The 27,840-nt window shown below is 37.5% G+C and overlaps 2 protein-coding genes across 3 annotated transcripts in view; one reads left to right on the top strand and one right to left on the bottom strand.

The window, feature by feature from the left end:
- The window catches only part of LOC126966856 (programmed cell death protein 2-like), a 285,939-nt gene that overhangs the window by 155,324 nt on the left and 102,775 nt on the right, over nucleotides 1-27,840 (top strand). The window lies entirely within an intron of this gene.
- Nucleotides 1,062-27,840, bottom strand: LOC126966846 (TAF5-like RNA polymerase II p300/CBP-associated factor-associated factor 65 kDa subunit 5L). The gene is made up of 12 exons (XM_050811109.1): nucleotides 27,654-27,840; nucleotides 27,389-27,543; nucleotides 25,118-25,492; nucleotides 24,801-24,945; nucleotides 24,009-24,087; nucleotides 19,729-19,867; nucleotides 17,346-17,528; nucleotides 14,994-15,146; nucleotides 9,502-9,649; nucleotides 7,148-7,316; nucleotides 2,727-2,958; nucleotides 1,062-1,197 (listed from the first exon to the last, which is right to left on the bottom strand). Exons 1-12 carry the CDS (start codon nucleotides 27,720-27,722, stop codon nucleotides 1,089-1,091), a joined length of 1,956 nt encoding a protein of 651 aa, XP_050667066.1. The 5' UTR covers nucleotides 27,723-27,840; the 3' UTR covers nucleotides 1,062-1,088.

Here is a 27,840-nt window from a genome sequence, read left to right as displayed (position 1 = left end):
ATTATGAGTTATGTAAATTGAAACAAAATTGTAAGTAGAGGCATTTAGTAAGTATTGCATAATATGTAGATGAACATTGTTTTGTTATTTCTCGTGACAGGCATCGTCATGCTCGCTTAAATGCCTCTGCTTGTGGCAGCAACGTGGGGCGGGTCGTTCCCTTCCCTAAAATATGGTCGAGGGAGGCGATGGCGGGTCCATGCGTCATGCTCGTGAACGGGATACTCGTTAGCTGGATGATCTTGTTACCGGGAGGTCTGCTTGATGTGTTTTTTATTATTATTTCCTATATTTAGTTATCTTAAAGTTAAAGTTATTATATTTTATGAAATGCTCACATAATGCCTCTATTTATTTACGGTATGTGTGGATTGATGCATCTAGTATACTCAATAACTCTTGTGTTTATAAGTATTAATTTACTTTTTTGACTTACTCGTGTAAGCCTTACAGTTTTTGACATATGAGTATTTTTGTTGCGTCACTTTGCATATATTATTTGACAATCGGCGTGAAGTGGTATTTGCGCTGAACACGAGCTAGTCTGTTTCCTGAGTTAAGGTCGTTAACAAGAAACTGGTAACTTTAATCGAAGACCTGGAAGAAAAAGGTGAAACTACATCGGAGAGAGATGACCGATTCATTTACAGCACATTGCTGAGAGGAATCGGGTCGTCACTGTCGTTTAAGTCTATCAAAAGTTCAGAGAAACGAGAGGAGTGGTTGGACAGACCCAAGATGACTTAAGGTCAGCTAGCCTTTAGGCAAAAAGGCCAACTATTGGCCCCAAATTAACCCAAGCCCACCAAGCAGCCAGCCTACGATTTGCCAGAGAACACATTGATTGGATGGATGAACATTTGAGATCCATTCTCTTCTCAAAAGAAAGCAGATAGTCCAAGACCTGGAGAATGATTCATGCAGTATTGCATCATAGAATCTGGGTTTTGGAGAAGGTTTCTGGATAGTGTGGGCGGCGTGGGGCACTAATAATTGGGCATTAAGTTTCGTGTCGTGTGCTCTTACAAAATTAAATAATATTATTAAATAAAACAGTGTACTATTAATAAACATTTTATTATTAAAAATTACTTTTTAGTCCCTATCGCTACCATCCAGTCTGGATGCACTTGAATATCTACTAGGTAAGAACACTTCGTATTATATGTAGATGTATTTTCTTGATTTGAGCTTGACCTGAAAATATTATATAAGAATGGTTAATTAAAAGAAGAAATATTTTGAAATCTAATTTTAGATGTGCAAAATATCATCTGGAGTCCAGACTCTGGACTATCAGAGTTTCGAAAACAGCAGAAGACAACTTTTTAGACAATATTAAAATTAGGTACTTCGCAGAGCTGAGTATTGTATGATTTGGCAGGAGTTTGTGAGTAAAATGTAAATGTAAAATGGCTGTGTCTTCAGTTTAAAGGCAATAAATTTCGAGATTTTACGATAATAAAACTGTTTGTAACCTCGAATAAAAAATAGGCCATTGAAAACCAAATCTGATTCAGTATATTGTCAATCCGTCCAAGACAAATCACAATGAAATCATTGTGATTCAACTGGCAGATTGTCAAACCTTTTTTTTTGTAAAATCTGTTAGAATCAACCCCTCCTGCCAAAGATACCTACTAATTTTTTTACTAAAATAAAGATTAAATAAGACAGAAGGTATATATTAGAAAATAGTATATTTCATTACGAGTGCGGAAAGCCTGTCAGTGCAAAGATTTCCGACAAATGTCTACCCGAGCCGCAGCTGAAGGTGAGGGTTGACAGTCGGAACAAGTTGCAATGATAGTTCCGCACGTGTACTGAACAAATATTTTTAATAAAGTTGCGAAAAAATGAAGCAATTTAATAGAATAATAAAAACACAATAAACTCAAAACTAACTAATCATTTATTTCTTATAAAAGTTATAGGAAATGAAACCTAACCTAACTCGTTGAATCAAATCATTAAATCTGATAATGAAACCAATTAGTAGCTTCTTTTTAGAAATATTTGCATGAAACATAACAACTTCTATGATTTTTTTTTTGTAAAACCTTCGTGGATGGTTTTTTCTTTTTAATAGACATTATTTTGACAGTTGGGAAAGAGAACGCACGAGTTCGGAAAAGGTAAGGAAAAACACATCCCGAACGCTATACGTCCCTGCAATACGCCACTTTTTGAGAACTGTATTAAAAAGCTATTGACGCGGGATGTTTATATACTATAGAACGAAATAGTGTATTATTAGTTAGTGCTAGTCGTTAAATTTCACGATTCCATATCAATGGAGAGGAATTCCTCTGAAATTTACTTGTTGACCATGTATTAGGATTAAAAACTCGCGTCTTTTGATTGATTAGGATATCATCCCCACCATCTCGATGTGTGGCGTTCCTCCACAGTGCGGTTTTCAAGGAACTTTATTCCACATACCACTAAGCTGTGGAATGAGCTTCCTTGTAGGTGTTTCCGGGAAGATACACCATGGGTACCTTCATAAAAGGCGCGTACACCTTATTTTAATTTAACGTAATTCCTCTGTTGTTGCAAGAGAATTTGGTCGGCGGTGACCGCTAAACACCAGGTGACTCGTACGCTCGTTTATCTTCCTTTTCCATAAGAAAAAAAAAATGATCTGAAAAAAGGTTCTTTGAACATACTGACTGTTTTCCTATAAGAATTTAATTTTTGTTTAAAATACAATAAGGATCACATACTTATTCTTAAATTGACTATCCCACACAACTTTGACAATGCCATCCATGCCTGCTGAGCATAGAATTGAACTGTCCGACGTCATGTCGTTCACGTTTGAAGAGATTCTGTTGGTTAAGCTGGGTTTTCCCACCGCAGACCAGTCCAGTGATGTGACTTTTCCGTAGTGTCCTCTGTATTCATGTATACAAGTACATGCTGTGAGATCCCATATCTTAATTTTTTTGTCATCGCCTGAGAACAAAATTAGATAAAGTACAGTAGTGTGATTTGTTTGAAAAGGTCGAATAGTTAATTAATTAAAAGTCCAGTAATACATGTCAATTCATTAAGTAAAATCAGGTACCTGTTTATACCCAACCCAAAATATGTACCTATGACGGTATGTTATAAATATAAAGTAGCAATTGGTTAGAGTGAGTGAAGAGGAGCGAGCGTATACGTGAGAGAAAGGGAATCCAGACAGACGGCGCCGTAACGCGTTACGTTACAAAACGGTTTACCCTTCCATATAAAGAAATTATGACTTCAAAAGTATTTTGTCTACACCCATGCTTTAAATCCTCTATTAAAGATTCTAAAACAATGGTGTTTTAATGTTGGCAATGAGCTAACTGTTTCAGAATCTTTAATAGAGGATTTAAGGCACGGGCATCTACAAATCTACTACAATACCAGCGGATCAAAACCCAGTATTTCTGTTTCGAAGGTTGGGAAGGCACCAAAGTGATCGTTTGCTCGGCGTACCTTCCATACGAAGAAAGAGACCCGACACCAGAATTGGCGAGAGTGGTCGAGTATGCACGACGCAACAACGCCGAACTGATTGTCGGGGCCGACGTCAATGCGCACCACACAACTTGGGGAAGCAGCGACGTCAACCACAGAGGTGAGCAACTTCTTAATTTCTTAGACACTAACGGCCTACAGGTACTAAACAGAGGTAATAAGCCAACCTTCGTTACCTCAAACAGGCAGGAAGTTCTAGATATTACTTTCGCTACCGACAACATTGCCAGGCGAATATCAAACTGGCGAGTCAGTGATGAAATTTCGCTATCGGATCACCGACACATAGCATACGACATCTTGACTTGCCTCGAAAAACAACTATATACGTTTAGGGATCCAAAGAAAACAAACTGGACTGTCTATAAAGAGAAACTCAGGAGTAATTTGGAGAATATCCCTAAGCGCATCAGAACCCTGGATGAGCTAGAGTTGGCAGTGAAAGTAACCACGGATGGCATCACTGACGCCTACGAGGCTAGCTGCCCTCTCTCCTTACAACACTCAAACAGGAAAGTGCCTTGGTGGAATTCAAACTTGAACAAACTAAGGCAGAAATCCAGAAGGCTGTTTAACAGGGCTAAAAAACCCAAGAATGGGAACCCTACAAAGAAGCCCTAACAAATTACAACAGAGAAGTTAGGAAGGCCAAACGAGCATCTTGGAAGAGGTTCTGCGAGGATTTATCTAAAATTCCCCAAGGATCCCGAGTACACAAACTGCTCGCCAAGGACAAACCTAGCCAAATCGGCCTGCTTAAGAGACCAGATGGATCTTTTACAGCCGACGACGTAGAAAACGTAAGAGTACTGATGGCCCACCAATTTCCGGGGGCTACCTATCAACCAACTGTAGCAACGCCTACACAACGGCCTCTTGACGAGGACTGGCGTAGAGCGGCAAAGATAATCAGACCCCGGGATATAAGGTGCGCCATCAAGACTCTGAAACCCTACAAGTCAAGCGGTCTAGTCAACATTTTTCCAGCGCTTCTTCAAAAAGGCCTGGATATCCTAGTACCGCTACTAGTCAAGATATACCGGGTAAGCTTTGCCTGGGGCTATCTTCCAGAGCAATGGACTAGGGCTAAAGTACTATTTATACCTAAGGCAGGCAGAAAGGACTACTCCCTGCCAAGCTCCTTCAGACCCATAAGCCTAACCTCATTTCTCCTAAAGGTTATTGAGAAAGTCTTGGACAGACACATAAGAGAGCATGCTCTAAGCCTAAAGCCCATTCATAGTTCTCAACACGCCTACTGTAGAGGCAGGTCGACAGAAACGGCCCTTCTACAACTTGTGGATAGAGTCGAGAAGGCGTTACAAGACAAACAGATTGCACTTTGTGCGTTTCTAGACATTGAGGGCGCCTTTGACAATACCCCGACAGACACGCTAGTGAAGGGACTAATTAACAAAAATGTAGACTCCACCACTGTCAAATGGGTAAGGTCAATGCTCTCAAATCGCAAAGCTCTAATCTCCCTCCATGGGACATCACTGGAGCTATACACTACGCGAGGTTGCCCACAAGGTGGCGTTCTTTCGCCACTTCTATGGACACTAGCAGTAGACGAACTACTTAGTAAGCTGGCAGAACTCAGAATTGATGCACTAGGGTACGCAGACGACCTAGTTATTATCGTCAGAGGTTTCTGCCAAAGCTTACTAAGCTCTATACTGCAAAAGGCGCTAAACACCATCTCACAGTGGTGTACAGCCAACAAGCTATCAGTCAACGCAGGAAAGACTGTTATTGTGCCATTCACGAAGAAACGGACACTTAACAAACTGAAGTCTCCCACCTTGAACGGCTCTACTTTGGAATTCTCAGCTGAGGTTAAGTATCTGGGAGTCACATTCGACCAGAAACTCACATGGAATTCTCACATCGACAAAGCCGTGAAAAAGGCTAAAACCACCTTGGGTGTATGTCGACGTCTGGTAGGGAGACATTGGGGAATGCGCCCCAAGATCCTCCTATGGCTATTCAAAGCAATTGTGAGACCAACAATCACATACGCCTCCATTGTGTGGTGGAACAAAGCCAACCAGAAAACAACTGCAGACAGACTAAATAGCCTGCAGAGACTTGCCTGTATGTTGGTAACCGGAGCCATGACGTCTTCTCCTGGTGCGGCCATTGAAGCAATGCTAAACCTACCGCCTCTTCCACTGTTCATACAGCAAGAGGCGAAGGCAAGCATGCTGAGGGCAATCGCCCAGGGGGGTTCATGTAACTGGATGTCGCAAACGCTTAGGACCTTAGAGGACTCAGTTCTGCGAGACCACATATTAGGCATGTTACCTGATCAGATGATTCCACAATTAATCTCTGTTAAACACTATATCGTGGAACTACCTTCCAGGGACGACTGGATGAACAACAAAGTCACGTGGAAGGACGGGAGCCTCATGTGGTTCACCGATGGGTCCAAAATGGAAAATGAAGTCGGCTGTGGGGTCTATGGAGAACGCCCCAGGTTTAAATCCAGCACAAACCTGGGAAGCTTTACCTCCATATTTCAAGCAGAGGTGTACGCCATCCTGGAATGTGCGGAAACCAATATCCAAAAAGGCTACTTCAATCATAACATATACATTCACTCTGATAGTCAGGCAGCATTGTTGGCTTTAGACGCTGACTTGACGTCGTCTAAGTTAGTCAATAATTGCGTCGAATGCCTGAATTCATTAGGCATGAAAAACAGAGTGATTCTCAGATGGGTCCCAGGGCACGCCGGAATCATAGGCAATGAAATGGCCGATGAGCTCGCAAGAGCTGGGGCTAAAGCAGTCCGATATGGTCCGGAACCCATTTGTGGACTGCCAAAGAGCGCCATCCGACACACCCTGAGTAACCAATGAAAACAAGAAGCACTTAAACGCTGGAACAACTCTTCAGGTTTAAACCACTCTAAAGCACTGATAAGGGCATTCAACAGTAGCTACGCGAATGAAGCCCTATCATTGAACAGGAAAAATCTATGCATACTCACTAGGATGCTAACCGGGCACTGTCGCCTAAACAAGCACCTCAGTGTGGTCGGCATCAGAAGCGACAAGGCTTGCAGGTTCTGCCTTGAGGATGATGAAACACCTATTCATCTACTCTGCGACTGCGGCCCACTAATGCATAAGCGTAACACAATCTTTGGCAACTACTTCGTACCACCAGATAGTGTTTGCAACACTCGCGTCAAGGAACTACTGCGGTTCGTAAAGGCGGTAGGGCTTGACGATGAGCTTTAGTATGAGTGGCGAACACAATAGTCCAATTCTGGACGCGGTGTTACTAGGAACCTTTTAGGACCAGGAAATAGCCACCCTCTTCAAATAATAATAATAATAATAATAATAAGGCACGGGCGTAGATAATAGTACATTACGATACAAGTGCGCAAGGTAAACCTACGTGCGCACGAGCATCGTATACTATTTTTCCTATTAAGTAAGGCAAAGTTCGACCACTACAATTATTTCCAAACATTCCCGCATGCTCAGCTACATTCCCGCAGGCTCGTGTCAACGTGTGGGAAAGTGGTACTTTGCGAACGCAAATGCATGCGCAAAATAGAACTTTGCGCACAATAATAGGAAAATAACTATTATAAACTTTATTTTGGAGTAAGTACCGGCGCTGGCCAGCAGTGTGCCCGTGGGACAGAAGGCCAGGGAGCGCAGTTGTTCACGATGTCCACACAGCACCCGCACGAGTCGCGCCTCGCACACTGACCATAGACGCACCGTGCGATCGGCGCCGCCCGTTGCTATGTACGCTTCATTAGGGTGGAACTTCACACACTACAATACAAACATTATTTATTACTAGTTTCCTTTGCTCCGGATGCCGGCTATATTATGGGTACCACAACGGCGCCTATTTCTGCCGTGAAGCAGTAATGTGTAAGCATTACTGTGTTTCGGTCTCAAGGGTGCCGTAACTAGTGAAATTACTGGGCAAATGACAACTTATGTCTCATGGTGATGAGCGCAGTTGTAGTGCCGCTCAGAATTTTAGTTTTTTTCAATAATCCTGAGCGGCGCTGCATTGTAATGGGCAGGGCGTATCAATTACTATCAGTAAATTTTACAACAATAATGAACGAGACGGGCAGGACGTTCAGCCGATTGTAATTTATCGCCCACCCAATTACAATGCAGTGCCGCTGAGGATTCTTGAAAAAACCCAAAAATTCTGAGGGGCACTACAATTGCGCTCGTCACCTTGAGACATAAGATGTCAAGTTTACCCATAATCTAACCGGCATCCTGTGCAAAGAAGCCTCCCACTGGTAAATGCTCCTAGCCGCCTCTTAAGACACCGTTGGGCCCGGGACTTACCTATTCTTTTTATGCCCTAGGGAAGCATACAGGGCAATATATTCGACCTATATATATACAGAGTGGCCCACCCAAACCGGTCAGAATGGGGATTTTAAAATATATAAGAGATAAAAGAATATCTTCCAAGGAACCACGACACAAATTTTAGAGAAAACAAAAACATTGCATTCATAGTTTTTAAAAAAAAATCATACACGACTTGGGAATCGAACCCGGTCATTTTGGAAAAAAATACATTTTTGTTTTATTGCCACATTGATCTTACAACCTACACTAGGTTGTAAGAAGTGATTTTTGCTATGAAACCTTGTGTCTAAAATTAAAAGAAATTGCTTTTTAAAATGTTGTTTTAATTATTTTAGTAAATGTTCAAAATGGCAACCATTTTCTTTAATGCAATAGTCAACTCGTTTAAGTAACGATTTTGTTATGGCGTTTTGTACTTTGAAGTTGTGAATTTGGGTTAAAATAGACTCTATGGATATTTTTAGATCTTCAGTGGTCTCGTAGCTAGTTTTGTAGACTTCATCTTTAACGTAACCCCACAAGAAATAATCTAGTAGGGTTAAATCGGGTGACCTCGCGGGCCATTTGATAGGTCCGGTTGTTCCAATCCATTTTTGTTGGAAATGATTATTTAAAAAATCTATGGCGATCCGACTATTGTGTGCCGGTGCTCCATCCTGTTGAAAATACACTCGTTCTCTTTCTTCTACCGATATTTCTCTCGTGACATCTAAAACATCTTCTAATATTTCGATGTACTTGAAACTGTCCTAACGTCCATCATAGATATTTACTGGCACGCAGACATGAAGCGTTTTTTTTTAAATTGAAATTCGGCAATCTTAGAACTTCACATTCCATTTTCAAATAACAGCAAAATAAAATCTTTTTACTGGTATACCCAGACAACATAACGATTGGTTATTGCCTACATTTTTTTAACAAGTAAAACCGACAACTTACGTGAAACAATATCAAATAAAGAAATTTCTTTTAATTTTAGACAAGGTTTCATAGCAAAAATCACTCCTTAAAACCTACTGTATCAATATATGACTATAAAACAAAATTGTATTTTTTTTTCCAAAATGACCGGGTTCGATTCCCGAGTCGTGTACGATTTTTTTTGAAAATCTATGAATGCAGTTTTTGTTTTCTCTAAAATCGATATCGTGGTTCCTCAGAATATATTCTTCTATCTCTTATATATTCTGAAATCCCCATACTGACCGGTTTGGATGGGCCACCCTGTATACCTAGTGACATATACCATATGACTCGGCGGAAAATGAGGTTCCACTACTGGAGTAGATTGAGAATTCTCTAGTCTCGAGCCTGCAAATTGTAGCCTGAATAGGAATTGCTAAGAATCTCCCATTGGTGAGCAATACAGGCTCTATTATGCTACACCTTCTCGGAAAAGGGCTATATTTTAATATGACAACTGCATCATTTATTACGTACAAATATGCGAGTAGAAAATATGTATGAAATCCATTTCTAGGGAGATACGAAAAATGTTTGTATGACACACTGTTCATAAAATGTTACTGATTCCTCCGAAGTGAAGCGTACCGTAATATTACTAGATTTCGTATAAGATATGTTTTATTAAAATTTGTCTATGGATACTTACGGTAACATCAGACACATGTCCGACAAAAACACGTATTGGGAAGGTGCGATCCAGAGACCAGAGTTTTGCAGTTCTGTCGTGCGACCCCGTTACGATAAACAATCCATTCTTCGACACGTCTAAACACCAAATAGGATAGTTGTGGCCTCTGCGAAAGAAATCACTTGGTATAAAGATCTGTTACACAAAATTTAAAAAACGTCATAATAGACACATTTTTTTTATGAAAATAAGGGACGAGACGAGCAGGACGTTTAGCTGGTGGTAATTGATACGCCCTACCCATTGCAATGCAGTGCCGCTCAGGATTACTGAAAAAACCAAAAATTCTGAGCGGCACTATAATTGCGCTCGTCACCTTGAGACATGACAAGATGTTAAATCTTCTTTGCCCAGTAATTTAACTACCTACGGCGCCGCGGACCGAAATACAGAAGGGGAGGGTGGGGGCATCACGGACGGCGGGTAATGGCGAACACTAAGGTATTCACATGTTATAAAGAAATAGTAGATATCTCGAGTATCGCAATCGTGAGTCGGACCCGAACTTAGTGCCGAACAGTAACTGGTGAGGTGAAGCCGCGCTCGGTGTTCAACTAAGTTAATTATTTTTTATTCTTGTAAGTTCATCTAATTTTTTATATAAATTATATACGTATATAATACTCTATGCAAAAAATAGTAATCTGATATTTTTGTTGTGAAGTAACGACTAAATATATAACCTATTTAAATAATCACCACGTGCATTGCAATTTTCTAACCTAAAAAAATTAAATAGTTTTAGGTTTCTATGTGTATCGGGTATTGGCGGACGAATTGAGTGGGGCAATCTCGGACGTCCGTGATTACCCTGCTTACTATTATAGGTCCAGTTTAACAATTTTTAAAACTTCAAACATATTTCAGATGCCACGTGATTATAAAAGGAAGACGGAGAAAAAATATAAATTAGAAGACCTTGTAAGAGCCGTTCAAGAAGTTAAAAATAAAAAACTTTCACTGGGAAAAGCAGCCACTGTATATGCTGTTCCAAAAAGCACTATACACGACTATCTCAACAAAGATATTGTAAAGATGCCACAAACTGGAAGGAAGGCCATATTTACTGAAGGACAAGAAAATGAATTAGAAGAACACATTTTAAAATGTAGCAGATTATTTTTTGGTCTAACTATAGAGATGGTGCGAAAAATAGCTTTCAAATTTGCTGAAGTAAATAAATTAAAGCACAATTTTGATAAGAATACTGCAATGGCGGGAAAAGATTGGTTTTATGGTTTTAAAAAAAGGCATCACAATATTTCTCTGCGGAAACCTGAAGCCACTTCCATCAATAGAATATCAGCGTTTGATCAAAGTGAAGTGAAGATATTCTTCGATAACCTCGAAGCTACACAAAAAAAATATCAGTTTAATGCTAATCGCATTTACAATGTTGACGAGACCGGCATTTCAAATGTGCAAAGAAATTCGAGGATTTTAGCTCCGAAAGGACAAAAACAAGTCGGCATGGCCACAAGTGGTGAGAGAGGTACCACAACAACGGTTGTTTGCGCATTCAGTGCTTCAGGGAAGTATGTTCCTCCGTTTTTTATTTTTAAGAGAAAACGAATCAACTACTGCGTGGAGGCAACGCTGATATGGTAGCAGCAGTTAGTGATTCAGGTTGGATCAATGAAAACCTATTCATAGATTGGTTACATCATTTTATCTCATATGCAAAACCAACTGTTGAAGAACCTATTCTACTCGTGTTAGACAATCACGAAAGCCATGTAAGTCTTGCTTGCTATCGGCAGAATGGGATAGTACTGATATCCCTTCCACCACATACATCGCACCGTATGCAGCCACTAGATTTAACATTTTTTGGACCGCTTAAGACTGCATATAACAAGGAATGTGATTTGTACATGGCTTCAAACATTGGACGAAGAATTACACAGTTTGAAGTTGTGGAACTTTTTACTAAAGCCTTCAATCGCATCAGCAATATAGAGAAAGCAGCAAATGGCTTCAGATCAGCTGGTATTTGGCCATTAGATACTACTAAATTTGACGAAATGTTCTCCGACTTGAGATCACCTGACATTCAGATAGCATCAGCATCAAATGTACAAAGAGCAGTAACACCTAATATCCAAATAGCACCATCTATCCAAAGAGTAACGACACCCGATGTTCAAACAACATTATCATCATTTATGCAAAGAGCAGTTACACCTGATGCTCAGATAGCTCCAATGGCACTTTTACAAAAAGTAGTGGCAGTGGACGATCAGGTAGACTCGACGTCATCTGTACAAAGAGCGGCGGCACCTGACGCTCATATAGAATTGTCACAATCTATACTAAAAATAGTGACACCTGAAGCTCAGATAGCACCGATGGTACCTGTAATTGAAATGGTGGCTCCTGATGGTCAGATACCATCGTCACCATCTTTGCAAAGGGCAGTACCACCTGAAGCGCAGATTGTTCGGCGCAAATCCTTAACCGTTCCAGCTTCACCAGTATCCAATACATTAACTCCTCTACGAAATATCATCAGTATGCCACAACTACCACAACCAAAGAATATACAGAATTACAGAAAGAAACATTCAATTATAATAACTAGTACGCCTATGAAAGATACTTTAGAAGAAAAAGAAGAAAAAAAGAAGAAGAAAGCGAACCAAAAAGAAAACGTTAAGACTGAAAATATTAAAGCAGAACGAAAAAAGAAGAAAAAAGAGGAAAATAAGACTGATAGTACCAATAAAAGAAAGAAAGGTGTGAAGAATTTAAAAGGTTTTGAAGATCACCAGGTTTTATGCAATAAAAATGAATCCACTATAAGAGCTACGGAAAATGAAGAAGTATATTATTGTTTGATTTGTAATGAAAAGTATGAACCTCCAATAATCGAAGACTGGATAATATGCTATAAATGTAAACTCTGGGCTCACGAAAATTGTACCAATGGTGAAAGCACGCCTAGAGGATTTCTCTGTGATTTCTGTGCTGATTAGGCTATGTTCGTGATTACCCCATACGCCATCCGCAATTACCCCACATGCTGCGCGTAATTCCGGACACCAAGTGTTTTGGTTTTTTTACTCAAAATTTGATTTTATACTAAATATCTATCAAAGTTGATTATGAGAGTACAAAAATGATTAGTTTAAGTTAACATTTATCAATAAAAAACTTTTATAACTTTATTTATTTTTGTTTTATTACAGTTCTCCCTTAGGTGTTCGTAATTACCCCACCTTCCCCTAATGTTTGCATATTACTGCTTCACGGCAGAAATAGTCGCCGTTGTTGTACCCATAATCTAGCCGGCATCCTGTGCAAAGGAGCCTACCACTGGTAAGATCACATGATCTTTCAGTCCCAGGGTGGCCAACATAACGTCACTTATTCCGATAAAACTGTTGTATATACATTACTTACTTAACTAAATTTAAAACACTGGCATATAACTCGGTACCTCAGTTCCAAAGAGAAAGAATTCAGAAAGGGTTCTCAAACAAAATTAAAAAAAAAAACACTCGAGTTGTTACTGCATGAAACGAAAATATCCTAGACATTTGAAGATATAATGGAGGCAGTGACTAAACTGCATTCACTTATCGACTTGTTTCTCTTTGGAACTGAGGTATCGAACTATATGGGTCATCTGCACCTTATGAAAGGTGACATGGAAGGCAAATAAATCAGATTGTCTTTGAAGAAACTAAGCTAATCAACTACGAACTATTTGGCCGAAACTCAGTGTTCTAGTAGTCGCAGATCCAGTACTTAGTTTTTTTTAAGGGACGAGACGAGCAGGAAGTTCAGCTGATGGTAATTGATACGCCCTACCCATTACAATGCAGTGCCACTCAGGATTCTTGAAAAGCCCAAAAATTCTGAGCAGCACTACAACTGCGCTCGTCACCTTGAGACATAAGATGTTAAATCTCATTTGCCCAGTATTTTCACTAGCTACGGCGCCCTTCAGACCATAATACAGTAATGTTTACACATTACTGCTTCACGGCAGAAATAGGCGTCGTTGTGGTACCAATAATCTAGCCGGCTTCCTGTGCAAAGGAGACTCCCACTGGTAAAATCTCCCACTTAGTGAGGGGATGGATCATTTAGCGCTGCATAGATACGTGGCTTCATTGTGTTTCCTACCACATTCATCAAGGTGGGTGTTCCAAACAGTCTTTACCACCTGGATGAGTAGCGTTTCTCCACAGTGCTGTTTACAAGGAACTTTCTACCATGCATTACCAAAACAATGGAATGAATAGGTAGGTACACAAACCTAAAAGGCCGGCAACTCATTTTAGGAAAGAAAAACATTTATTTCACAAAACACTCACAGTACAAAACAAACCAAAAAAGAGCGGATTTAAATAGTATTTAATTTAATACTGGAGAGTTCCTGTGCAGTGCAGGAAATGGGTCACCGACTCAGGATTTATTTTTGTGAAAATAAGGGACGAGACGAGCAGGACTGTCAGCTGATGGTAATTGATGCGCCCTGCTCATTACAATGCAGTGCCACTCAGGATTCTTGAATAACCCCAAAAATTCTGAGCAGCACTACAACTGCGCTCGTCACCTTGAGACAAGATGTTAAGTCTCATTTGCCCAGTAATTTCACTAACTACGGCGCCCTTCAGACCGAAACACAGTAATGCTTACACATTACTGCTTCACGGCAGAAATAGACGCCGTTGTGGTACCCATAATCTAGCTGGCATCCTGTGAAAGGAGCCTCCCACTGGTAAAATATATCGGGGACAAGGCCGTGGCTATGAAATAATTTTCAGCGGTGCCCCTTTAACTTTGGAGATAAAGTGCGCTCGACACATAATAAATAATGCCCAATAATGATATATACATAAATTTCAATACAATAAATTAGATAGTTTTATTTTCTATATTTTTTAGTTGAATTTTATATAGTTATAGTTTAGTTTTTTTTAACTATTATTTATTTTTCATTTTTTAGTCAAATTAGTGTAATGTCATCGGTCCTCGATAAATCTACGAAGTTTTAACGAAATCTAGCCGTTTAAAGTGGGTCAAAATCGCGCCCAAAGAAGTCGGTTACAAACATACATACAGGTGAAGCTAATATAAAGCGTATAAAAAAAGTAGTATTGAAAGAAACAAATAGCAACAAACATAATTATATCTATAATACTGGAGTACACCTAATTTTTAGCACTTATTCTCCCAAAGCTGATCATGTTTTGTGATTCCTCTGCTGTTGCAAGATATTATACACCCAGTGATCACTAACCATCAGGTGGGTTTGTTTCAGTCCATCTTCCATAAAAAAATCAGATCCAATTTTTCCTCGACGACTCGTTCCTTTCATTCCACAGACGAAAAGAGAGAAATAATATATAGAAACAAAATCGGAAATGTCAGTTGATGATTAATTATCTCTCGTTTGCACGCTACTACCATCTTTATAGTTTAAATAAATTGATATTTACCTATAAACGGAGGCGCAAGAGTAGTCGGACACTCTCCAAGCTCGCATGGTGCTGTCGTGTGACGCAGACAGAACTATTTCTTCCCTCGAAAGGACGCTCACTGCTTGTATGGGACCCGAGTGGCCTCTTAGCGCAATACCTGTGCCAATTTGCCTGAAATAACCGTTCACTAAGCTTACTTTTCATTATGAGATATGCCTATATATTCGGCCAAGCAGTAGAACTCCTATAGCAAGGCCAACAAGACGAGATTATGAATGTAAACAAAGTTTCAGGGGTTCACAACATTTTCCTCGATGTCTACAAGAAAACTATATAAGTAACGTTAATACGGAAACGAAAAAATACGTATAACTTCACGGCATGTATAATGGCGGACCAAATGTTGAAAACTGCGGTAATTACTGCTTTCCTGTACCACGAAACGCGCAACGACATCTATCGTCGACCAACTGATGCGTACGAGTGACAGAAATAATAATGGCTCGCTTTTGCAATGTAACTCAATAAAGGTCCGTTTGTTTACAATGTTTATCTATATATATACTAGAGGACCCGACAGACGTTGTCATCAAAAAACATCAAAATAATACCACCGTAGTTAATAGTGCCCTTTGAACGGACCCAGTAGTATAGATAACTGCTGGAACACTCAGACTTCGATCATACGTCTATAAGAATATTGTGCGCTACTGCAGTGTAGTATAGTGGGCGGGGCATACAACCCGCGCGTTCTAACGTCGTGACCTCAGATTGCAAATAATAACTTAGAATGGATTTTTAAGTGTATTCCTGAACGTGACGTTATTATGACGTCACTAAGATGACGGCCTGTTCCATTCTCTACTTTTTTTGTGATAAGTACCCGTCAGGTGACCCGGGATCACCTCGGTTTAAATAACCAAGCAATCGATCTCCAATCTCAGCAAAAGATTTCATGTTTATAAAATGGCAAACCATTTTTTAAATCGGCACAACTTATGCAGCTGTGGTGTAATAAGGAGTATTAAAACACGAATGTGGGTTTATCATATACCATAATTGTATCACATGAGTGTTTTAATACCTAATTATCAACAGTTGCATACAAGACTTTATCTACACCCAATTTGAATTTTCTAAAAGTTCCTGAAATAGTCAGCTTACTGCTAACATTAAAACAGCCTAGTCCTAGTAGTAACCTAATATCATCCATTACTGATTATATTATACAACTAAATTAAGTATTTATGAAAGAATTATTTATTTTAGTAGTAATTTACATTTAGTGCAATGATTAAAATTCAATTGAATATTATGTTCTTTTGCAGCGTTTAAAAAAAGCGTGTGCTGTCAAAACTTGAATCGCTCATTTTTTGTAAACAAAACAATAAAAATATCGAAGAAAAATGGCGGGGATTCGAATAAAATACTTTTTATTTACGGCGCGCGACGTTCTGGTAGTGTGAAACGCCCGTAAACAAAAATGTTCTTTTTTTTAAATCATACACATATCACGCATCGAGCAATAAGAATGTGGCTGTCTGTTGAAACTCTTTGCGCATGAAGGGATCGAAAAAAAAGGAGTGTTGTTATGAAATTCAGTACAACATTACAACACTCGTTTGGATGATGTAATGGTTATTAGGACATTGGGTGTTTTAATGTTGGCAATAAGCTAACTGCTTCAGAATCTTTTATAGAGGATTTAAAGCATGGGTGTAGATAAACATTATAACAAATTGATATCGATTAAGTGTTTGCATTACATCAAACTAACATGAAATGGTATACACCTAAATGAAGAATTTCACGGCTTTAAATGCTCAACCGACTGAAATATCGTTGTGATATGTATACCACTGGGTACAGTTCAAAGGGCGCCGTAGTAAACTTATAGTTAGTTTGGCCATAAATACTGTTAAAATTAAAAATAAACAAAATATTAAATTAAATTGTTCATTTAGTTTTCTCATTTTGGCAATGCATTGTACAAATATTGCGATTGTAAAATGGAGTGGGGTGATAAAGAGAACCGTATCGCTGTGATTGCATTACACAAAGTAGGTATGGAGCCAAATGCAATTTTTAAAACTCTCTATACTCTTGGTATTAGTGAAATGTTTGTGCCGATTTAAAAAATGGTTTTGCCAATTTATAATTATGCAATTTTTTGGTGAGTTTGGAGATGGATTGCTTGGTTATTTAAAACGAGGTGATCCCGGGTCACAATAATGGCAACATATCACCTCTTGGCATGGCAACATTTTAGGTAAAATAGGAGATTTTATGAACTATTTCATACATCGTCGGTTCAATAAGTATATTCTATAAAAGACCCATCTTGTCGGTAAATGAAAGAAACCCTTTTACCTGGTATTATCAGGTATGTCTTCTGGCAAAGGAACTATATTACACGCCAGTTCAAACTCGGAGATATTTTTGTTCACTCTTCTGTTTACATTATTCTGTCCAAGATCCCACAGCCTGACTTCAGAATTTGTGAAGCCAGCACACAGCATATTGCAAAACTGATCGGTCTTTGCACATACTAAGCTGAAACAATTTACATAAATCGATGTAATTAAAAATAAATACCTATCATTTATCACATTTTATATAAGAATATTTATCGGTTATTCATATAGAATAGGACTCTGAGGGCACTACTTCAAATCCCGGATTGACCATAAATTTTGGTAAATAATAATAATAATATTTACACACTGTTACACAAATTATCTTGCCCCAAACTAGGCATAGCCTGTACTACGGGTACAAGACAACGATATATTTAATACGATATACTTACATAAACATACATAAATACATATAAACATCCATGACTCGGAAACAAACATCCATATTCATCATATAAATGATTGCACCTACCGGGATTCGAACCCGGGACCTCTAGCTTAGTAGTCAGGGTCACTAACCATTGGGCTATATCGGTCGTCAATCAATTTCACAAATCATTTTTGTTCATTCAGATACAGAATAAAGAGGCATAGCACAGAAGCTTCACTTAGTTACACCTTTTAAAGAAATGCCCGCTTATAAGATTGATTATAAATCGTAACATCTAACAATTACTGGGCAAATGAGACTTAACATCTTGTCTCAAGGTGACAAATAACACATAACAACTAAATTTTTGAGTACCAACGAAAAGTAGGGTGCTGATGATAAAACAACCAATCACCCCAATAAACGCCCGCTCATGAGTATGACGAATGGACCAGTCATCGCTTCACGCCGCCACAAACAGTGACATTTAAGCGAGCATGACGAAGCTTGAATAGTATATTCAGTAAAAGTAGAGCCAGCGAATAGAATATACAGAAAACTCACTCAAACCTTTATAAACTCATACAAAACAATGAAATCTTTAAAGAGTATGTGGAATAATTTTGTGTTAGTTTAAAATTAAATTTTTTGGAGTTGACTGGACTAAGAGGACATTAGTTCTTCTTGCGACTGTGAAGAATATGACTTTTGCTCATCCGTGCTATAGCGTCGATGTAAATAAAAAAAAAATACGTAATCATTTTTTACTAGAGTAACAAGGAGAGAATTTCAGAAGACATACCGGCTTTCAAGGAATCACAGGAGCACAGATTGAGTAAAATCATCTTTTTTTAAATGAAAATAAGGCAAGAGACGAGCAGGACGTTCAGCCGCTCAAGATTATTGAATAACACTAAAATTCTAAGCGGCACTACAACTGCGCGCGTCACCTTGAGACATAAGATGTCAAGTCTCATTTGCCTAGTAATTTCACTAGCTACGGCGCCCTTCAGATCGAAACACAGTAATGCTCTAGCCGGTATCCAGTGCAAAGGAGCCTCCCACTTCAAATTGAGATTTTAATGTGATGTCCAGTGTCCACCAAAGTTTTAGTATGAAAATTGTTGCTTCTTTATTCCGCACATCAGGACCAATACTATACTTAGCAACATTAGGCGAATCCACTTCAATTTATTCCTGCTGCCGAATTCGATTCGCACGACACGCCACAAATTAGGATATCATTCCCACTTTCTGGGTGTATGGGGTTCCTCCACAGTGCGGTTTTCAAGGCAGTTTCTTCCAAGAACTACAAAGCTGTGGAATGAGCTTTCTTGTGCGGTGTTTCCGGGACGATACGACATGGGTACCATCAAAATAAGCGCGTACACCGTCCTTAAAGGCCGGCAACGCTCTTGTGATTCCTCTGGTGTTGCAAGAGAGTGTGGGCGGCGGTGATCACTTAACACCAGGTGACCCGTACGCTCGTTTGTTGTTATCTTTCAAGTACTACAAAGCTGTGGAATCAGCTTCTTTGTGCGGTGTTTCCGGAACGACACGACATGGTACAACAAGGCTGGCTTTGATCACTTAACTTTTTTTTTGTTTGTTTTTGTACTCTACCACAAAAAAAATATTAATGTAGCTAGGTAGCTACTCCGAAAAAATCCAGATTTAAAGGTTATTCAGGTATGCAAATATCCTAATGTCTATTTTTACCAGTAGAAGGCTCCTTTGCACAGGTTGCTGGCTAGATTATGGGTATTAGAACGGCGCCTATTTCTGCCGTGAAGCAGTAATGTGTAAGCATTATAGTGATTCGGTCTGAAGGGGGTCTGAAGTCTGAAGGAAGCTAGCTAAAAGGGCAGGTTGTATCAATTACCATCAGCTGACCGTCCTGCTCGTCTCGTCTCTTGCTGTCATAAAAAAATACTTATACAAGTCTTGTTCTATTATATTTACATACTTTGTATCGGGTGCTGCTATTTTATATAATTTGATTGGAGCTAATGATTCTCGCACACCCTTGATTGCATCTTGCAGATCCTTTAACTCTTTATCAGCTGACTCAAACTCCGTGTGTCCGTTGCATTTGGAAAATATATCTGCAATCATAATACAATTATTTTGGAATCGTGAGTTTTAAGGATTGGATTCCATTAAAAAAACAATATTTATATTGTTTAAATAAAACACTTTTTAATGATTAAAATAACAGACCGTCCTAACCACTACATCCGGTTCGACCAACCAAAAGTTTTGGTAAAAGATAATAGATTTCTCCCAAGACTTGTACGCGAAGCCATCGAAATTTAAAAACACCCAAATTTCATTAGAGAAGATGCTCTAAAATTATCTAACACCTGGGATCCAATAATCTCTAAATTAAAACCCATAACTACACATACCAAAAAAGAAGAGGACACTGTCAGTAAATTTTGCCAAAAACCATCTGTGTACAGCAAATACCACCAAATAAATGGCGCTAAACTTCTACCGCATTTATTACGGGGAGTATTCCGAAGAGCTGTTTAACCTGATTCCTGCCGCCGAATTCCACCTTCATACGACACGCCACAAGTTAGGATATCATCCCCACCATCTGAATGTGTGTCGGTCCTCCACAGTGCGGTTTTCAAGGAGCTTTCTTCCACGTACTACAAAGCTATGGAATGAACTTCCTTGTGCGGTGTTTCCGGGACGATACGACATGGGTACCTTCAAAAAAAGCACGTACACCTTTCTTAAAGGCCGGCAACGCTCCTGTGATTCCTCTGGCGTTGCAAGAGATTGTGGGTGGCGGTGATCACTTAACAACAGGTGACCCGTACGCTCGTTTGTTCTCCTATTCCATAAAAAAAAAACTTCATAATGACAACTATGACAATTACTATCTTTGACTCATTTCATCCGCAGTCCCCCTGAAAACGAGATCTGGAATGGTCTTGAAACGTCGGATTAACTAAAATAAAAATGTAACGTTTTCGCAAAAAATATAATGTAAAACCGTTACAATTACACGCGTTTTAATCCTTTAAAAGTGTTTTATTTAAATGTGTAACACTCGTGTTAATCAAAGAAAGTACAATATTGTCATTGGTTTTGATATTTTTGAGCATTATCAGGCGAGAAGGGATACATATAAAACAGATAATTTTGGACTATAAAAGATATTAGGGGTATTTAAAAATTTTTTCCCGGTGGTAGCAATTACTAATGGATAAATTCCGACAGTTTTTTTTGGAATTATACAAATGATTTAAGTTTTCTTTAGCGTTAATTCCGCCAATATTTGTTTTTAAAACAATTCGACACGTGTTTCGCCTCTACACGAGGCATCCTCAGGACGTGTTGTCTCGCCAAAATCTGGCACGAGATCGTGCCAGAAATCATTTGTATAGTTATGGATTTCTGCAAAGTAACGCCTTTTTCAATATTTTTTTTTTTTGGAATTAGCTGGGCCACTGAATCAAAACATTATAATATTTCAAGGTAACGGCCAATAAATAAATAAAAAATAGCAACATTTATTTTCAGACATATGATCCATTGTTAGTAAACACATATTTTTTTGTTAAATTACCAACATACGTACAGTCTCCGATGTAGGCAACATGCCCAAACGGGGTGCACTTTGAATGTTGGGTTTTCTATAATCTTGAGCGTATTACCTTAGATTATAATTCTCCACAAGACAAATCAGCAGTGCACACTAGTTCATAGTGAATATCCGAGATTTTTTGATTTATAAACGCGATAATGCTTCAAACAGATACTTCCTACCCCTATTATAATATTCTTGCAAGATCGAAATATGCAAAACAACCACATTAAGATGTCGGAAGAGATTCGACTGTATACCAAATCTTGAAAATAATGAAAAATTAATATAATGACTTATAATTAAAATAAATGATTAATCTGACACAAATAATATTTTAGTTACACGCCGTATATTAGCTTCACTTGAATGTATGTTTGTAACTGACTCCTTTAGACGCGATTTTGACCCACATTAAACGGCCAGATTTTATTCAAACTTTGTAGATTTATCGAGGACCGAAGAGAATACACTAATTTAATAAGATTATTCCATTATTCAATTTGTAAAATAAGATTTTTGTCAATTTATATATTTTTAAATAATTAAATCACTAATAAGCGCCATCTAGTAATTTATTGTAAACTACAAAGGAAGCGAATAGATGGCGGTGAATTTGTATTTCACGCCATCTATCAGCAATTTAATAAACTTTTAAGGCAATTATGAAATGGTATCATGGCACGTACGCGTATACAAATGATTCTGTAATGATGAAGTAACGTTTTTATTTACGAAAAGATGGCACTGTTTAAATAAACTGTTTCGATTATAAATTATTAATTTTTGATTTAACTGAGCTAATTATTATAAGAGCTAGTTCGGTGATCTTCGGCTAGATCAATTGATCTAACTTAATTATGTGATCTTTCAATATAACTAAAATATTTTAAACACAAATATTAAAATCACTACATTCAATCTAAAAAATGAAAAATAAAATTAGTTAAAAAAAACACGCTTTATATAAAATTCTAATATTTTTTTACACTATTTTCAATTTAAATTAATTAAAATTTATTTTCTATTTTTTAGTTGAATTTTATATAAAGGGTGTTTTTTTTTAACTATTATTTTTAATCCCAAACTATGTATGTGTAGTATTGTGTAACTTATATAGCTTGTATCACTTTGGATTTGTGGTTTTTATCTTACCAATACAAAACCTTTTAACTAAAAGTACCGTATAATTGTTGGAAGCTTCACAGCAGAGTGTGTGTTTTAAGTTCTGTTAATATTTATCATAATACTGTTTGTTTCCTATACACGAATAAATTAATAAATAAATACAACCGGTATGTTATTCAATGGTACGAGGGCGGCACTAAAAATTTCGGGAATCAAGGAAGTGACACAACATTAATATTTAAAAATGTATTTATTGCTTTTCGAAGTATTCTTTGCGAAATTTGACACATTTTTCCATACGATGGAACCAATCATTGAAGCAACCATTCCATTCGGAAGTTGGGGTCTCCAAAATGGCCGTTTTGTAGGCGTCCACAGCTTCTTCAGGTGATGAAAATCTCTGACAACGCAATTTATTCTTTATTTTAGGGCAAGTATAGAAATCATTGGGGCTTAGGTCGGGGCTGTACGGCGGATGGTCTAATAATTCTATGTTTTCTTGCTCTAAAAACTCTTTTATTCTGTGCGCGGTGTGAGAACTCGTATTGTCGTGATGGAGGATGATGCGGCGGTTGCAGTTCTCTTTACGGAGTTCAGAAACGACCTGTAGCAAACAAATGCTAGCATACCATTCTGCAGTAACCGTTCTTTGTCCCTCAAGAGGAATAGTCGCAAAAATGGCTGGTTTTGGAGACAAACGTGGCCACCATTTTTTTTGCAACACTCCGTGAACGAACAATTTTTGTTGGCTTTAACTCATTTTCGAACACCCAAACTCGTGACTGGTTTTTTGTTTCGGATTCGTACGCGTATATCCAGGATTCGTCACCTGATACGATGTTGTATACAGCATTTGAGGATCCTGCGTGGAATCTTTCGAGAGTTCTGACGCACCAAGTAGCGCGAGCCGCCTTTTGCTCTTCACAGAGCAAATGCGGTATCCATCGGGAAAACAACTTTTTTATACCTAATTGTTCATGCAAGTTTATTTGTATTTGAATCATGCCAATGTCTAAAGTTGCCTGAATTTCGCGGTATATCACATGTCGATCTTCCTCAATCAGCTTACGCACAGCATCAACGTTTTCTTTGGTGACTGCAGTTTTTGGACGACTTTGACGGGGATCATCACTGAGCTTGACACGTTCACGTTGAAATTCAGCAAACCAGCGATAAATGTGGATTTGGATGGGGCTTCATCACCAAATGCAGAAATCATCCGGTCAACACACTGTTTTTGTGTAAACCACTTCGAAAGTCATAATAAATCATCGCTCTAGAATTTTCTCAAGCCAATTCCATTTTCTCAACGACTAAACAAGTTTGAAAAGACCTTGTGACAAGACCGAGAATCCTTTTTTAAATAAATAAATGGTATTCGATTTCTAAAACCAAGGAGTTTTCAATTAAAAAGATTTTAATATGACAGGAACAGTGGAAATATTCCATTCCCGATACTTTTAGTGCAGCCCTCGTATAGATAAATGCCTAATAAAAGTAACAGCTATGACACTTACCATTAGTATTAGTAAGATTTGCTTCAAAACTATTGACCTTGTCTTTAAAGTCAACTCCTGTGTCATCATCCTCATCATCCTAAAACAAACAATTTATACAATACCACAGATTCGCAAGCATAGCATCAAGCGAGGCAGTCACTGCTAGACCACGGCATCATTCTCCAAATACATAATAAAATTGCACCTTATAATCTAAGGCTTTTAATTTTATAAACCAGCGTCCTAGCACAATGGTCCTTCGAGCCGGACGAAAATATTAGGAACAAATACATAATATGAAATCCTCGATCAATAAGTTGATGATCTTAATTGAAATCAGTTAACTATTCATACTATCTGTAATTTACTAAGCATTTCGAATTTGTTTTGATTATTTATATGTAATAATATCGAATAAATATACATACAAATATGCAAGAGTTTTTCGATTTTAGTAAATAATATATCAACTTTAATTTATTGTTAGTTGTTTTATAGATTTCAAGATAAAAGCATGGTCGTAAACCTATAATTATGGCCTACACGGCTGTATCGATATATATTAAAAATTTCAATGTGTGGTTGGTATCTTGCATGTTCATTTCTCATGCCTTTATGTTTTGCAAAAAAAAAACGTAAATAAATTAATGTTTGTATAAACTAAGTTTAATTAAAAAGACGTTTATTTTTAATAATCCCTCAATATTTCAGCACTGTAGCAGACAGAAGGGCTGTGGGTTGTAGGGTAGGTAGAATACCTACCCTACGTTAAGTTTTGAAAATAATATAATAGATTATGATGCCACTTACATCTTTTTTCTTACTTTCTCCATTTCCATCGATATGAAACCATGTCTGCAAAACTTGTATCAGTAATACATGGCCATTTTTTGCTAGATATCCTTTAAGTGTGTTCACAGATTCTTGAGATAAGCATATGTCAAATTTACAGGATCTAGAACAAGGTATATTAAATACTTATATTATCATCAATTAATATAACATAAGAGAGAAATTTTATATAGGTACTTCAGCATGTCAAAGTCAAAGGGACAAAGCTCTCATTCCTTCTGTTTTCATTCTGTATAATAATTATATAAGTAAAATGAATTAAATTTTACACATACCGAAAAGCTGCAATAGTTGGACGAGATTCAATTTCCTGGAGTGTGTATACTGTTCCAATATCATCTAGCAACTGATTCATGTAATCTTTTTCTGGAGTCTCATTATCAATCGTACCATTCTGTAGAGAATTAAATAACTGCTCTAAGCTATTAGGCCGGTATAGGGCAGACGGTAGATTCCCATCTATAGGTTGATGATATGATAAATCTTTTTGTGGTAGTGTTGCAGAGTGCCTTTTCAGAAACATTTGGGCGGGGCCACCATGCCCACCTCTTAACATTTCCAAATAAAGATGGCATAATAATGGGGTTACCAATCCTAGGAGTTCATTTTTTATTTTTTCTACCTTGATATCTTTTATGAAATTGAATAGCCTGAAACATAATTATAATTTAAATACGTAGAAGATTTTTAAATATATCTTAGATTAAGTTTTAATTATTGCTAAAGTTATATATTAATACGGCTTTACTCACGTTTTTGTCCATTCAGAGGTCCTTAATATAAAACCCTTAGTGCCTATGATCACATAGTGGACATTGTGAGTACATTCTGTGCACCCGTGGACACCAATAGTGATACAGTGTCAGCGATACCGTGCTCGTATCACCAGCGCACCCCGCGCCCCCAGCCTTGTCCAGCCGCGCAATACGAGCCCAAGTCCGCAATAAGAGTTGGGACATTATCGCGAACCCACCACACTCACCCTGATGAAGTACCTCCGAATAGTCCAAAACTAGTCGGTATAGACACCGAAAAAAAAGTGAGTAAAGCCGTATTAATAAATAATTTAATAATGACTCATGAAAGTTTTAATAATTTTATTGCTAAAGTTATAATATTGTAATTAAATAATAACAAATCATGTTAGTATATATTGTGTTGGTAGATATTACTGACTGAGAATACTAAATACTAAATTGTACAGTTATTTAAATTTATAAAAAAATGGAAGGAATAGCATGATTAGGAGGTAGTGTAATAATTAATTTCTGCTGGTGCTGAGTAACTTTGATCTGGATTTTTGCATTAAGGAAACATTAAGCTATAAATTCAGATTTCAGTTCACATCACTTAGAACAAATTAAAGTAGTTTACTATGACAAATAACTAAAAAAATGTTGTTCTCATGGGGTTTACTTACAACACAAGTCAACATAAACACTAATGAAGTTTAAATATGTATTTAAAAATAAAAGATGTACATATTTAGGTGCTTACACAGCATTCTATCAATGCATATTGTTTTAAGTGTAGAAATAAATTGCTTAAAATTAGGATGATTTGAGTGAATAAATCAGAAAGCTATTGAAACAATCTATTAGACCATGCAAGATAAACCATCTTATAAACAAAATAGGGGTAAGAACTTGGTGAGGGAGTAGGGTGTCATATCACACACTCGGTTTTGGTGTATCTAAAAAATCTACAGCCCTGGGGCACTTCCGATTTAGGAACGTTAAGCCCCATAGTCACCACATAATCTATGTGAGAATCAAAAAGTATTTAAAGAGTTGAGACAACTGACTTTCCAGCTAAGTTTTTTTATTCAATACTAATTCTGAGATCTAAAAATAGGAGTATGTTTATGACTTTGTATGTTAATATAGGAAAGGTGAATAGAACTTAAAAGATTTCATACAACATTGATTATCTTAAAGATTACTAAAATTTTTAAATAAACGAGAGTTATGAGATTTAAGGTGTTGTATAAATATTGGAGAGTTTCCTAACTAGACTTCCAATACAAGTTACAAACCACATAGGAACACTTCAATAAATCTCCAATCTGATGATGGAATGTATGCCTAGGTTACAGTTGCTATACCCAAATTTAAAAATTAAGATTGAAGTTGGAAAAACCAGGACAATTCAGTTTAAACAGGACACAGTTATAGACTTGCAATCATTAAAATTATATGTAATTAAAATAGTCATATTTTAATACTTACAGTATTTGATAAAAGTTATACATATTGAAAACTAGTAGTTAAAATATAAATCAAAATAAAACCCAGTAAAAAGCCAGGACTAAATTAAATATCAAAATATGTACAAGTACCTTTCTTTCTTAATCTGTATTCTCTGAATAAATAATACCAATGATTTAAAAACCCATGACACTGCTTAAAAACAGTCTTTCAGCAGTGTCCTGGGTTCTCAGGACACTTCAAAAACTAGGACTTGTCCTGGGAAAACAGGATTGCTGGCAACTCTATCTAACTTTCCCAGAATGTGAGAAATATGTTTATACCTATAAGTTAGCATACCTTGAATATTGTATGTCATACTGCCCTGGGTCATTGTTTATACAGGAAAATAATATAGAGTTTGCTCTACTGGACTCACTCTGAACAATGGTAGCAACTGCCATTTCCTCGGCACTACGGCTTACGGATTTACTGGTATTGAATACATCGACATCCTGAAAATATTAAAATAGTAGTGTACTTAATAGCATTGAAATCTATATACTATAATAAAGAAAAATAAAGACTGATAAACATTTTGTTTAAGTGAAGGAGCTTTATTTACCGGATAATTTCGGCGCTCTAGGTAGGATACAACGGCTGCTTTAATGGCATCATTTTTGTTACGTTTCATTGAGTATTCTTGTAGAATAACGCTAATTCATATCTCATTCAAAATAATTTTAAATTTCAATAAATACATTTATCATCAAACAATAAGATATTTTGTTTACTTTACTTTGAAGTGTGCC

Source organism: Leptidea sinapis, chromosome 11 (genome assembly GCF_905404315.1).
Source record: "Leptidea sinapis chromosome 11, ilLepSina1.1, whole genome shotgun sequence".
NCBI classification, from domain to species: domain Eukaryota; kingdom Metazoa; phylum Arthropoda; class Insecta; order Lepidoptera; family Pieridae; genus Leptidea; species Leptidea sinapis.
Note: the sequence above shows the minus strand (reverse complement) of the source record. Positions and strands in the feature narration are given on the sequence as shown.

What these genes read in the sequence shown, in the direction of transcription:
- LOC126966846 (XM_050811109.1), bottom strand. Translation starts at nt 27,722, where the DNA reads ATGAAACGTAACAAAAATGATGCCATTAAAGCAGCCGTTGTATCCTAC. An exon ending in AAATCTTACTAATACTAATG is followed by an intron (nt 19,868 to 24,008) that starts GTAAGTGTCATA and finishes TTATGATTGCAG; the next exon opens with ATATATTTTCCAAATGCAAC. An exon ending in GACATACCTGATAATACCAG is followed by an intron (nt 15,147 to 17,345) that starts GTAAAAGGGTTT and finishes CGGTTATTTCAG; the next exon opens with GCAAATTGGCACAGGTATTG.